General features: G+C 39.6%; 1 protein-coding gene across 2 annotated transcripts in view; it reads right to left on the reverse strand.

Annotated features, from left to right (window-relative positions):
- Positions 1 to 12,566, reverse strand: part of dgkzb (diacylglycerol kinase, zeta b) — a 33,774-nt gene extending 21,208 nt beyond the window's left edge. The window contains exon 1 of one of the 2 annotated variants that reach the window (XM_058408523.1): positions 11,764 to 12,566. In XM_058408523.1, the coding sequence (XP_058264506.1) occupies positions 11,764 to 11,948 (185 nt within the window). In that variant the 5' untranslated portion in view covers positions 11,949 to 12,566. Of the gene's footprint in view, positions 1 to 492; positions 2,883 to 11,763 lie in introns of those variants that run through there. The other variant, XM_058408521.1, reaches the window with a different exon arrangement.
- Between the last annotated feature and the right edge of the window lie 1,057 nt (positions 12,567 to 13,623).

A 13,623-nucleotide genomic window follows, 5' to 3' on the forward strand; every position in this document is an offset into this window, starting at 1 on the left:
AGGATGGTTAACCTACTGGCTGATCAGTTGGACTGATAAGTAACGATGCTACGCTGTAGTACCAGTGCCGCTAATGAGCTAGCGCCATGGAGCTCGGATCCACAGGACAGAGAATTAGAAGGTCACTCAGGAAAAACACACACACACCCACACACACGTGCGCAACGACAGCCAACATCAAATGGCACAGATAACGCATTTAAATGTTATCATGTCTGGTTAATGACTACATGACATTGGTTTCTAACATAAAGAGATGTGCAAGTGTGAAATGATTGAATTTTACCACATTTCTCTGGTCTAAAATGCTCTGTGAATGTTTTGGAGAACCCAAATTGTTTGTGTTCTGCAGTGTAATGCCCATTATATCTTTTCGATTCATATGTAACAGCAACTGAAAAAAACACTTTTAGATCTAGCAGTCGGTGTGACCACTGACAGTAAAAACAGAGAAAATCATTTAGACTGAAGGAAAGTGTAAGTTTTACATACGAGAGGAAGCCACTCCATGACTCCAGTGTAGGGTCATAATGGGCTCCCATTAGCGGGCTAAAGGCAGTGTGTGTCTTCCAACAGGTGGAGTTCTTGCGACTAGGCAGTGGTTGACCTCTTCCTGGCCAAGGGCTGCCTGCCTTGGATATGGTGGATACACGTCTGCGGTGTCTTCTCTGGCAATAACGTCCTTGTGGGCCACCTTCGGCATGGCCTAGGTATGAGGAATTTCTCCTGAGACATCGTGGGACACGGATTAACGTATGAGCCTGGACCCGCTCGACAACCACACTTAGAGGCAGGCAGTTCCGCTGGCACAAAATAGAGGAATTTCTAAATTCCTGCTCTGACAAACCTGCCTCCATAAGATGCTCATCATATGGCTCTCTGTACTGGTCAGTGTCAGAATCAGTGGTGGTGCTTGGACTATCACTTTCGCTGTCTCCTTCTGAAAGCAGAGGGTCTGAGCAGACATAAGACATGCTCCCTTTCAGCTCCACCTGTCCAACAGCTTGATCTCGAACATCCTCTTCCTCCTCTGTCATCTGGATAAGACTGGCAAGCAGCATGGAAGGGCCAAGAAGGTGCGTGTCAATGTTACGTAACTTGCTTGCCTTCTTACGGCGTACAGCAAAACGTGGATTTGCACCTGGTGTGGTGGTGCTTGAGCGACGCCTTGAATTACCGATCTTATTTGTTCGGCTGCTAGCAGCATGAGGCAGTGACTGTAGTGACTGTAATGACTGTAGCTGAGCGCTGGATCTCCTGCGCTGCGCCAGTGTAGCTGAGGCGAAACCTGCGCTGGAACGCCTACGTGCACGGCTTGCTGGTACGGCAATACTGGGTCTTCTGGATCGACATGCCTCAGACCCTTCACCACCTGGCCTCACAAAAACAGCCTCCTTCCTCTTAAAGTGGCGTCGAAAGAACACGTCCATGGAGGCTTTCTAAAGCTTCTTTGAGGCTGTTGGTGTAAAATTGTCAGTATGAATTACTGATTGTACGATAAACCTAAGCCTTTAGGAGACATATTGCTTTGAGCAAAACCCTGATGTAATGCTCATCTAATTTAATCCTAATGCAATTCCAGTCCTTAATGCAATATTAAAAACCTGGCATTCGCATGTGTTGCTACACACCCTCTCCAGATCCCCTCAGAATTAGTGCACTGCTTATATTCTAGTATATTCTGCTCAGAGAATAGTCCTATTAAACTTCCTTTCAGAGGTTAGAGTAGCCACCTATGCTACATCCCTGATGACACACATGATCATTTAGTGTCATGTAAAGCATTCGAAAAATGAGCTAGTGTTCATCTCCTGATTAGGAACCTCTGACTTGAAGATGTACAGAGCAGATTAGGAGGCTTTCTAACTCTTCACTAATGGCTGTGCTAATTATAGCCCATCTCTGTCTCATTTAGAGGAGGTGAGCAGCTGTTCACTTTCATTTAAAGTTATTAATGTTTGTGGACATTACACTTAGTCCAAACACTGGTCTCTGTGTGCAATGCTGCAGTGGTGCTTTTACTAGCCATAAATATTAACAACAAACTATAGGATTGGTTGTTGAAACAGAATGTTATCTTTATCTACCATTCTAGAAATTGCATCTTCCATTTTTAAACAGTAGATAGTATAGAAGCTCCCATGTGAAAAACATGTCCTGTAGTATACATATAAATTAGTGGTACTATAAACAGTTCTTAGTGTTCCATGAGAAAGTCCTATCCTTGTTTGTTCTATCCCTGGGTTGTGTCAGTCTAAATTCAGATAATGTCATGCCAGGAGGCTGATCAGGTAACAGGATTTGATTAGAAAGTTCTGTAGGTCTTCCCTGCTAATCAATGACCAATCAATCCAGCTAAGTTCCTTCTATGCAGTAAATACAAGACTTAAGGATCTGTTAGAAACTGTGCAGAGCACTAATTTTCTTTGACTTCTTTTGTTGTACACTAATTAACTGCATGTTTCCTGATTACTGACCACGACCACTTTCACTTCCCCCAGACTCAGTTAAAGGTTCAGATTCACTGTGCAAATGAATATTCTGTGAGATAAAAAACATTATGATTAGAATATATATTTTACAAAAGATGTTATGGACAAACCACATGCAATTTTTGACAGTGAATTAAAAGAAGATTCAGACTATGCTGTGCTAATGTACTACTGATTCAGCTATTCCAAAAGTTAGGCAATGTACACACAAGAAAATAGAAATTATGGTAATGCTACAGTGATGATGAATAAGAGCATTGCTCACCAATCTGTAAAACCTGTGTTTTATGAAACAAACTATTTCAAACAGACACTAAATAAATAAACAGTAAATGTAATGCAATCAGGCATCAAAGCAACCATCATCTTACTGTACTTAAATATTTAAGCAACTTTAAACCAAGCAAAGAACCAAATTATGGAACTTTACCACAAATGCTTAGCACACTAATACTACTGTCAAAGAGGAAAGTAGCAGCATACGACCTGGCACTGATTACGAGGCACTCCTTTGGCAATTCTGAAACACAATGGACTGATAGAAAGAAAGAAAGTAACAGAGAAGAAAAAGACGAATGATCAGGTGAAGGCAGAGAGGAGGTGCTAAAGAACCCAGACACAAACACAGCTCATCGATTGGCTGTGAAGGAGCCAGCAGGAGTGCATCAGAGGCTAAGCCTGTGGTTTAAAATAATCACTGATTACCAGATTCAGACACACACTGTGCTTGTGTGCATCACCCACTCAACACACACACACACACACACACACACCATAGTAACAACTTCCAGTGACAACCCCCCAGTCCACTACCCTTTTCAGTAGGAAACCTGTATTTATTCATCCTAAGGACAACTAAACTACAGAGGACGCATTACAAGCCTTGACCAGAAGATCCACTCTCTGCTGATTTTATCTTTTTGCAGGAATAAACAGAACGCTTTTCATAAGGTTCCCTTAACTAACATTACTAAAAAAAAATTAAACAATAACAAACCAGATACTTCAGCAATAATACACCAACAGTACCATTAACAAAGTAACAACAGCGCATATTAACTCATGTTTTTGTAACAATAAATAAATAAATAAAACAAACACCTGCATAAACCAATATTCATACCATCAATAAGTAAAATTAAACCCACTTTGACTGATACAAAAGATTAACACACTGTTAAATGACAAGATAAACTGACCCTGAATAACATATTCGTGTTTACATCTAGAGATCAGATCTTAGTAATTTCTCAGCATTTAGGGACCTGCTGTAATTTAACATTATTTTTTAAATAGTCAACAGGTAGCTGATGCGATGCAGCCTTACCCAAGTCAGTCTAGTGTTCAGCTAACATCTTGCCATTGTATCAACTCTTTACCAGATAAAAAGACACAGCTAAGCCACTACAAAAGCAATATAATACAACACAACACGATACAATACCATTCATTTCCATTTCAAGGCCTCCGAGCTCTTGAATTATGGATCAGTGCGTATAAACCAGCGCAGCATCTGAAAAAGCTGCATGCTAATTTAACATCACAGAACGTTGATCAGCCACCATCTGTTTATTACAAGCCTTACTTAAAATACAGCGTGTCAATACCATCCACTTCATTAGATTATCAACCTCAGCAACACTTCTGCTTACAAGAGATGTATCACAACGCTCAAAGCACAACACATAAGGAACTAATTACTGCTCTTTAAGAGGGCCCAGAATACTGCTGCTTACTCTAGCGGTTACCATGGAGTGGTCTGGAAACTGTACCGGCTCATGTCTCTCCTTCTGGGATATCAAATTCAACTTTGTACAAAGTTCACTTTAAAATAAGTCAGATCAAGCTTTGAATGCTTTGTTTGAGTGCCTCAGTGTGAACAATGATGGTGCTTCATGTACTGCATCAGAGAGAAATCAAGAGAACCAGCAAACCAAAAGCATTCCAACAAATTATGGCAATTATCATTTTCTGATATTCCATTTACTTGAGAACACTTGAGTACAATTGTTTTACCTTACCCCTTACATGCCTCAAAGTCTTGTGATACATTTTACATCACAGGAGGGTATATTGCACTTGGACATTACTGTTTATGTGTACAGTGGCACTAAAACCCCCTGTTTACTAATCAGTTAAACTCACCTGTTGCTATAAATGTCACTCCACCATAGCAGGTGCATAACTACTTAAATGTTTAAATGTCTTCAAGTCATAAAAAGAATAAACAGCTATATAAGAAGATGGCACAATACTTGACATTAGGCTACACAGGACACTTCTGGTGTAAATGGGTCTTTACAATATTGCATTATAAGTGGCACATAGGTTTGCAACAGCAGTTGCTCAAATCAGCAGATGCAGTATAAAAGTTAGCTAGTCATTAATGCTTGTTAGCACCTCACTACTGATGGTGGGGCGTAAGGGCATTGGATGTGGTTGATTCAATCCACCTTGCCAAAGGTGTACTAATTATCACTGCAGAACCTGCCTTGTATGCCTGGGGCCTACTGCCCTGCACAGAAGGTGCAGATTTAAGAATCACACAGCCAGCATGGCCAAATAGACTGTCCATGTGGTGTTTTCAAGACACCACACATAGGTCATGCCAGGAATTTTTTGGTCCCCCCTTATATGACTCTCCCTGGCAGAGCTGGATATCTAGGACATGATGATCTGGCTCACAAATGGATTCAACAATTATTGAGGTTGTATTAGTGGCCTTGAGGTGGTCAACAAGGTTTCCAGTACTGTTCACTGTTTGTTAGTAAACCCTGGCAGCTTCCTCCCCAAGATGGACAGCATGATCTGACAAACCCTGCCAGGTCACCTTTGTCTTCAGACTTTCATTTGACTGAACTGCCAAACAAGGACTTCTATTTAGTCATGAATATTGTGTCTTAAGTCACTATGTGACCTTTTTGGAGTACCTTGGCTTACATACACACATGCATGGGTGTTGTGGGTGATATACCACATCTGATGGTTTTACAGGTTTCACAGAAGCAATTCTCTAATCATTTTGCTATTTTTCACAGAATTCTTTTCTTGGTGAAGAAAAATCCCTTAACAACATCTAGTCAAGTCAAGACTCTCTCGAGAGGTAAGCGCATTGTTGTCAAAATCCACAAGTGAGAGACACCTTCATGAATGTAAATACGGGGATTTACATCAAGATGCCTCTAGTAACACTCAAGAATAGAAAGGCCATAATAGACTTTGCTAGAAAACATCTAAAAAAACAAAACAAAAAAAAGCCTGTCCAGTTTCGAAAATAAATAAATAAATAAAATAATGAAACCAAGCTTGAAAGAAGAGCGTATCATATCATCTGTCAAACATGGTGTTATGGCTTGGGCATGTATGACTGCCAGTAAAACAGGGTCACTAGTGTTTATTGATGATATGACTGCTGATAGAAGTAGCAGGGTGAATTGTGACATGTATACAGCTATATATTCTGCTCAGATTCAGTCAAATGCTGCAAAACAGATAGGACAGTGTTTAACAGTACAGATTGTTAATGACCAATCTTGTTTGATCTCACTGTCCAAATACTTATGGACCCAACTGTAGGTGATTATTATATAAAAAAAATATATTGACACCTGAATATGGACACATTTTCCTGTACCAATAAGACTACAAAACCTGTTGATTCAAAACTGACATATAATAGTATAGCAATTGTTCCATCCTCTCAAGATGATATATTAATAAGACAAAGTTTATATCATTCTCTTTGAATAACTTGCCCAAGAAAAGTGAATTATTTTGAATTTAATTTAATTTTTTGTAATATGTGTATATGCTGCATTGTAGATATATTAACCATTACAATAAAGACATATTGAAATATTGATCCACTTGGGATAATGCATTAGTCCTATACATATTTAGCTTTGCTTGCTAGTTACTCAGGCTTTTACGCTCAGGTGAAAAAACTTGCTATACCTTGTTAACTGGTATTCTGTGTACTGTGTGTATTGTGTATTAGTTGTTGCTAGGAAACATGCTAGGTGTGTTTAAAGAAAGCTTGTCTGAGAGTTTCACAAAGATGCCAACTAAGATGGAGAGCAGCAACACTGAAAACCAAAGGCAGTGATATAGTATACATTATACAACATAACAACATATGCTGAAACCAGTATACAAATATATATATATATATATATATATATATATATATATATATATATATATATATATATATATATATATATATATATGTATAACACCAGTGGGCATTAGTGAAACAACTCTAAGTAGAACCAATTTTAATTAAAGTTTAAACATAGCATTCTGACCACAGTCTTTGACCATATATGTCTGTTCATTGTCACTGTGTACTCACAGCCACTACCCAGCCAAGGCACCAGGACTTCCCTAATTGTCCCCATGACAGTAGGGCTTGCTGTGAATGCCAAGTAAAAGTAATGGCTCTCAGAGCAAAGGGACTTATGGGCCAATGATCACACAGAACGCTACATGTAGCAGTGTCGCCATCTAGAGGACACATCCCAAACATCCATTTTTTGTGAAGAGAAAAAGTCAGGATGCATCGAAGAACAAGTATCAATACCATATACTTTTATATTTATAATAAAACTTAGTTTGTCACACAGCATCTTCATGTGAAAATCTGCTCGTAGAATTCCCCTGCTCCTCCCCTCATGTATCCTTGTCATTATATTCCCTGTCTTCAGTCTAAAAACAAATCAATGAAATCATAGAACAATAAGCTCTGTTAAACAGCAGTGTCACGCTCCAACTAAATCTTGGATGTAGACAGGGTAATGACTGGATCAACTGGAAAAGCTTAATATACAGATGAGATGCTAAATGTTTAGATCTAAAGTGTTAAAATAGATAAGGTGAATACCTTCACTGCTTTGTTCAGGTCCACTAGTTCATCTCCCCATAGCCCAACTTCAATCAAACAGCTGGCCTAATTCCTTTGAGTCAGAGCTCAGGAGAGCATCATTTAACATTTAACACACACACAATCCAATACTGAGTCTCTGACCCTGATCTATACATAGCAGGAGTGCAGAGGGAGAGATGGTAAAGATAGCAGCAGAAATGGGTCTGTCCCTCTTCAGGTCTTGACTGGGACTGCTACAAATGTGGACTGTGAGCTTCATGATTTGTACGTAAATGTTTAAGAGACCTACTTTTGATGAGCCTTAGACTAGGCACTTTAAAGATGTTTGCAATAAATCAGTTTGTTTGAAAGACTGGGGCATCACCTAGCAGCTCTGTAGAAAATCAGGTATGTGTCACTATTCTGCCTCCTGTGTGGTGAACTTACTTTTTCAAAACAAAACTCAGGTAGCTATGGAGTGTGTGACATTATCAGATTACACAAGCTCAGTGAACGTATACTAACAAAGCACCAAAACAGCTGCCTCTTTCTTAAACAGAGCAGGTGGAATACATGAGTTTACATACATGAACACACACAATTCTGTACCAAACTGGAGAGTACTACATGATGGACCAGATGACGGATGAGCACTTAAATTTTAAAGAACAAATTCTCATATTTCTGACACACTGCTTTTCATCTATATGTGAACACAACAGATGAACAGACATATCTCAAATCAACCACAAGCGGTCTCAATCCACTTTACAATTTGCTTTATTGAAAAGGAACTTAATGTTCTATATCACCCCTTCTAACCAACACATACAATAAAACATGCCTGCCATTCTCACACAATTTATAGTGTTTGGTTTGGGAACTAAAAAAAAGTCCATTCCTTAGTACCAAAACAAGCGACACAATTAATTCATATGAAATTAGATTCAATGGCAATACTACCCACCCTGTCATTATACATGTCATCAACTTTTGCCATATGCTGGTCTAAACAGACATAAGGGTAAGATACATCAATCACAAAGGTCGCTCTCTTGGTAGGTTGGATAGCATTCTCCACCTTGCACAAAAACGTATCCGGTGGTGACATCCATGGTTGTCTTCATTGAGAGCAAATCATTTGTCAGGGCAGCATAACAATGTAGCAGATGAGTTCTCAATACAGCACACACACCCAGATGTGAGATGCCAGATCTGGCAGGGAACAGATGGACCTATTTGCACATTCCAAACTCACCCACTGTCAACTGTGGTTCTGAATTGCCTGATAGATCAGGATGCCCTGGCTCATGAATGGCCACAGTGTATACTATATGCATTTTCACCTCCACTCTATTCTGTCCACCTTGCATATAATTCTGAATCCTGCCTGAAATGGCTTCAAGGGCTTAGTTTCCACTGCTGCACTCACTAGTGAACTAAATGCCTTGGCCCTTTCCTCTAGATCTATTTTAGATCTATTTTCCCAAATAGATGGAATGATTTTGCACCTTCAGCTAAGAGTTACCTAAACCTGTTGGTCTGGTCCCTTTGCATGAAGAGCAGGTAGAGAGTTTTGATCTAACTGTCCAAAGGTCATTCCTAAATGTAATTCTCCAAATGGAAGCTGTTCTGCAAATGATGTGCACTCAATCATCTTGCTCCAGTGACAGGTTCTAACATTTCAACAAGTCTTCTTCAACATTGAAGTCATAGGTGTAGGTGTTCACTATCCTCATAAATCTGCCACAGCCTTTCTGAAGACCGCAATGTCCCTTTGTATACCAAGGGATTTCACCATTGCACTAACCCTTGTAGTCCTGTAAGACTCTGCCCTTCACCCAGATGCCAGCAGTCACAAGCTCGTCTTGCAAGTGCTGGTGGCTGGATGACACTGGAGTCATCTTGGGGTTCATCCCTTGGTTGCTTTTTTGGCTGATTCCCTTGCCCAAATTCATATCACCCAAACTTGTCCAAGCTATTAACCTACCCATCTTCCATGATGGGGAATTTTCTGAGTATTCCTTGCTATGCCCAGAATGAACTTGGACCACATAACAGTAAATTTGATCAACTTTCCCAATTTATTTCATGGGAAAGGCACCTAAACAGACACTGTCCCACTGGATGGTGAACCTATTAAGCAAGGTCAACCAGTGGCCCAGACACCCAGCCCCTTCTGTGACTTTAGGGGGTGTGGATTACTTGTTCCACTCCAATGAGGTGTGCCACTCTAATTAGTCTGAGCCATTGCAACTTAGGCACCACTGCATACCATCCCCAGATTTACAGAGTTAATATTGCCCCTCCCAGTGGCAGGAAGTAATTATCTCAGAACACCTTTCCAGTCAGCCCAAAGTTCCACATGACATGGCATACAGCATATGACTTGTGGTATAGGTTAACCAGGTGAATACACCTGGCAGTTAGGAAAAACGAAATAATATGCTAATTACATCTGTAACTGTTCCTGTCATTTGAAACTAATGCCAACCCAGGGGGAACAGCAGGGAACAATAAGTTGTATCAGATACTGCATGAAACGCTTACTTTATGACATTTTGTAGGTCTGGGCATGTGTGCACATGTGTCTACAAAGGTACACAATTCCAGACTAGTGTTTAACATCCATACATTTCTATCACTTCACAGAAACCAAGTAAAAAAAAAAAACCAACTAAGTAAGCAGTGTTGAGTAACAACAGGACATACAGGTTATTAGAAGCACTGTTACACTAGGATTGTGCTATTGAGCTTAATTAATTAAATAATAATAGTAATAATAATAATAATTTTAATAATCTGTGACATGAATAACAGTTTGCATATATTACTATTGTGCATGCATGTATTTTCTCTAAACCAATCACTAAACAACAGCTACATGAGGCCTGCATAAGGCATGGTTTTGATTGCAAAGAAATAAATGTTACTGTATTTTATACTGTATCGACAGATGTGAGAGCTCATAACTGCTAAAACATGCAGAAAGAGAATTTTAAATCTACTTGTTCTGTGTAGCTATTTCCATTTCAAATCCATTTTAACACAACTGAATACAGTTCATTAAAAAAGAACAATATGTGAAACCACAAGGTGCTATGTTTTTTCACTTTGTAAACTGAAAACTGTACTCCCACTAACTGTTTTGGCCGGCCGAATCAGAATCATTTTTTAAAGTGCCTGTGTTCACCCAGTGTCAGATTTTTATGTTTCAAATATGTGCTTAGATGCAAATTATCACCAAAAACAATCATCACCTATAATTCATAAACAATCGCACACACACACACATTCCACATGCTCCTAACTAAACCATAGGGTCCAATAAAAAAAATAAATTTGGTAAGGTGCAGCTTTCATTACCTAGAGTCTCTTTCACTCTTTTAAAAATGAACTGAAATTATTTTTTTCCATCATAAAAATAGGCCAGTAACGGTAATTTGTAAAGTATTGTGCCAACAGATCAAATGACATGAAACTTCATTTTTAAAAAATGTATGCTTCCTCTTTCTTACTTCCTACCTGTGTTAACCTATAATCAAATGTTAACTCCGTAAACTGAAGGTTATTCAGTTATTATTCAATAACAACTATTAATTATTCAGCTACAACATTAAAGAAATATATGTAGTTACATGAGTGAGGAATGCGATGGATCCTAGGAGTTTAAGAAGATAATCTACATATTACATATTAATGTACATGTCCCAAAATATGTTATTTACATACTTAAATAATGATGTATATTCTGATTAGAAAAACCAAGTAATAAACAAAATATATACTTTTACAGTGTAATTTGTAGGTCATCTCTAAAAAGCACAAGGTCAGCAGTGCACTAGAAGGGTGTGACCATAGTCCCAACAGGTCTGACAATAATAGATCTTAATTAACTTCTTTAGGAATCCATTAAGGCAGCCATTTTTGGCAAACCACATGAGACTGTAGGATTAGTATACCCAGTTGATGAAAGGTGATATTGCACATTTAAAAACCTGCCGTGTTTTGAGTAAAATTCATTTAGGAGTCAATGTGGGTTATGAGAAGGAAAAGAGTTGACATACATATAATTTGCAATAGTAACAGTAACAGGAAAAGGGCAGATATACATTTGGAATTTTAAATAAGTGCTATTCCACAACCATATTACTAAACTCTAAAATAACTGAAGAAATTAAAGTGCAAGGCTTTTCGGTTACGTTGAGAAGCCAGCTGTCAGGAATGTTGGGGCTCAAGGTGTAACTGTTCTGACTCATCTGAGACTCATTACTTATTGTTTAGCTGAAGGGTTTTTGTTTTGTTTGCTTTTGATTTGGGACTGATGTTATGACTTTCCTCCTAAATTCAAAACATAAAGCAGCTACACTTTCTCACACATTAATACACACACAATCACACACTCACTTTCTGCCAAAGAACCGGAGTCCGCTGAAGGTCCTGGTGGTGTGTGGACAGGGCTGAACTGCAGGGGTAGAGGTGGACAGATCTGAACAGGACGACGATGCTGATCCTGGAGTTGCCTGTTCCTTACCATCCACAAGAGCATCCAGGTTGGCAGACATCTCACCTCTGTCTCCATCCCCCTCCATCACGAGGTCACAATGCAAACTGAGTCCAGGTAGAGATATCCCATCTCACACAAACATGATTTTATACACAAAAAATCAGTCTATTTTTATGTTATTACAAGAAATATCCTCAGATTGTAAACAAGAGCATCACAATGTGCTTGATCTTCATGGTGTAGGAGCTCATTCCACCAAGCAGCTCAGTCAATCAGTCCACACAGCATACCAGGAAGTGCAGCTGTCTGAACATGTGTGTGAGCAGTGAAAGTGTGTGAATGTCTGTACGAGGCTTTTACAGTAAACTTTTCCTTCTCCTCTTCCATGTTCTGGAGCCTGTTTTTCCACCACCCACTGACAACAATATGACTTTGTCTCAAACAGACGCTTCCTCCAGGGCCGAGCCTTTTCCCTGACTCTTCTGTTTTTTCCTTTCTTTCTTACTTTCTTTCTCTTCTGGCACTCAAACAAGACAGTGTCTCTGAACAGTGTAGCAAGTCCAGGAAGTGTAAAACCCTCAGGCAGCAACAGGACCCATAGTTGTCTTCTTATCTGCCTTTTGGTTTTACTCCATGCTTAAAGCCATGTCTTCTGCATTCACACACTTCCAGCTGACTGCCTCAGAACCACACTTTTATCGGCTCACCTCTCTGAGCATGTTACAGTCCTCCCTCCCACCTCCTCTCATTGGCCCGTGTTATGATGAAGCTGTGTTGCCACCTGTTGGTCAAGAATGAAAAGTGTACAAGCAAATCAGCAGTTCTTTTTATAGGAGCATACATTTGTCAGCATGCTGCAGGATATTTGACAATATCATAAATGCCTTTAAAAGAAACTAAAATCAGACTGCTGTCAGGACAACTAAAGGTGCCAGGAAGCATCATCAGTATAAAGCTATATACTACAAAGGGCACAATCAGCCTCCATAAAGGCCAAGCATCCCTCCTACTTAGCTTTACATAAAACCAAGCAAATAGAAACCCACTCAATGTGCTATGCATTCCCCGAACCGTTAGTAGAACACACAGGTTCTGCTCCCACACACACACACCTCTGAGGTGCCAGTGACTTACTCCATCAGCTCAGTAACATGAGAGGCTCATGTGCTAATGTAGTGTCAGTTTTAAGCACATTATGAAGTCATTTTCAGCAGCCAATATTACATTAAAGGTTACACGGATGTATTGCAAAGCAACAAGTAGAAGAGCTACTGGCAAATCATGAAATGAACCATCAGCAATAGTTAGCATAGATTAATATGGAAGAAGCAATGTGTGTGTGGGTGTGTGTGGGTCTTGTACAACATAAACTACAGTAAAACATACTATCTGCAGTCAGTCAAATGGGCAACTTAAACTTCCTGTAAATTTAAACAAAGACTCAAATCATCTTCACTCAACCGGTGAAGCACATGCTGATTCATCTCTGCGGCATAATTTCACTTTGTGTTGGGCGTGCATGAGGGAAGTGAAATGTTAACACTGTCCCGGTTTGAATGTACTGCGTGGTCCGAGCGCGCGGTACACTGTGGGCCTCTAGCTGAGCGGGACGGTGGAATATAGAAGTGCACTTCTGCACCATATGCAGCTGATATCCATGAGCGTATGAATATAATCCCCGCCTACACACCACACACAGTTAGATAACAGGTATAACAGGACAGAGAGGCAGTTTAAGTGGATGTGGAGGGGTGGGGAGA

The sequence above is a fragment of the Hemibagrus wyckioides genome, linkage group LG14 (assembly GCF_019097595.1).
Source record: "Hemibagrus wyckioides isolate EC202008001 linkage group LG14, SWU_Hwy_1.0, whole genome shotgun sequence".
NCBI classification, from domain to species: domain Eukaryota; kingdom Metazoa; phylum Chordata; class Actinopteri; order Siluriformes; family Bagridae; genus Hemibagrus; species Hemibagrus wyckioides.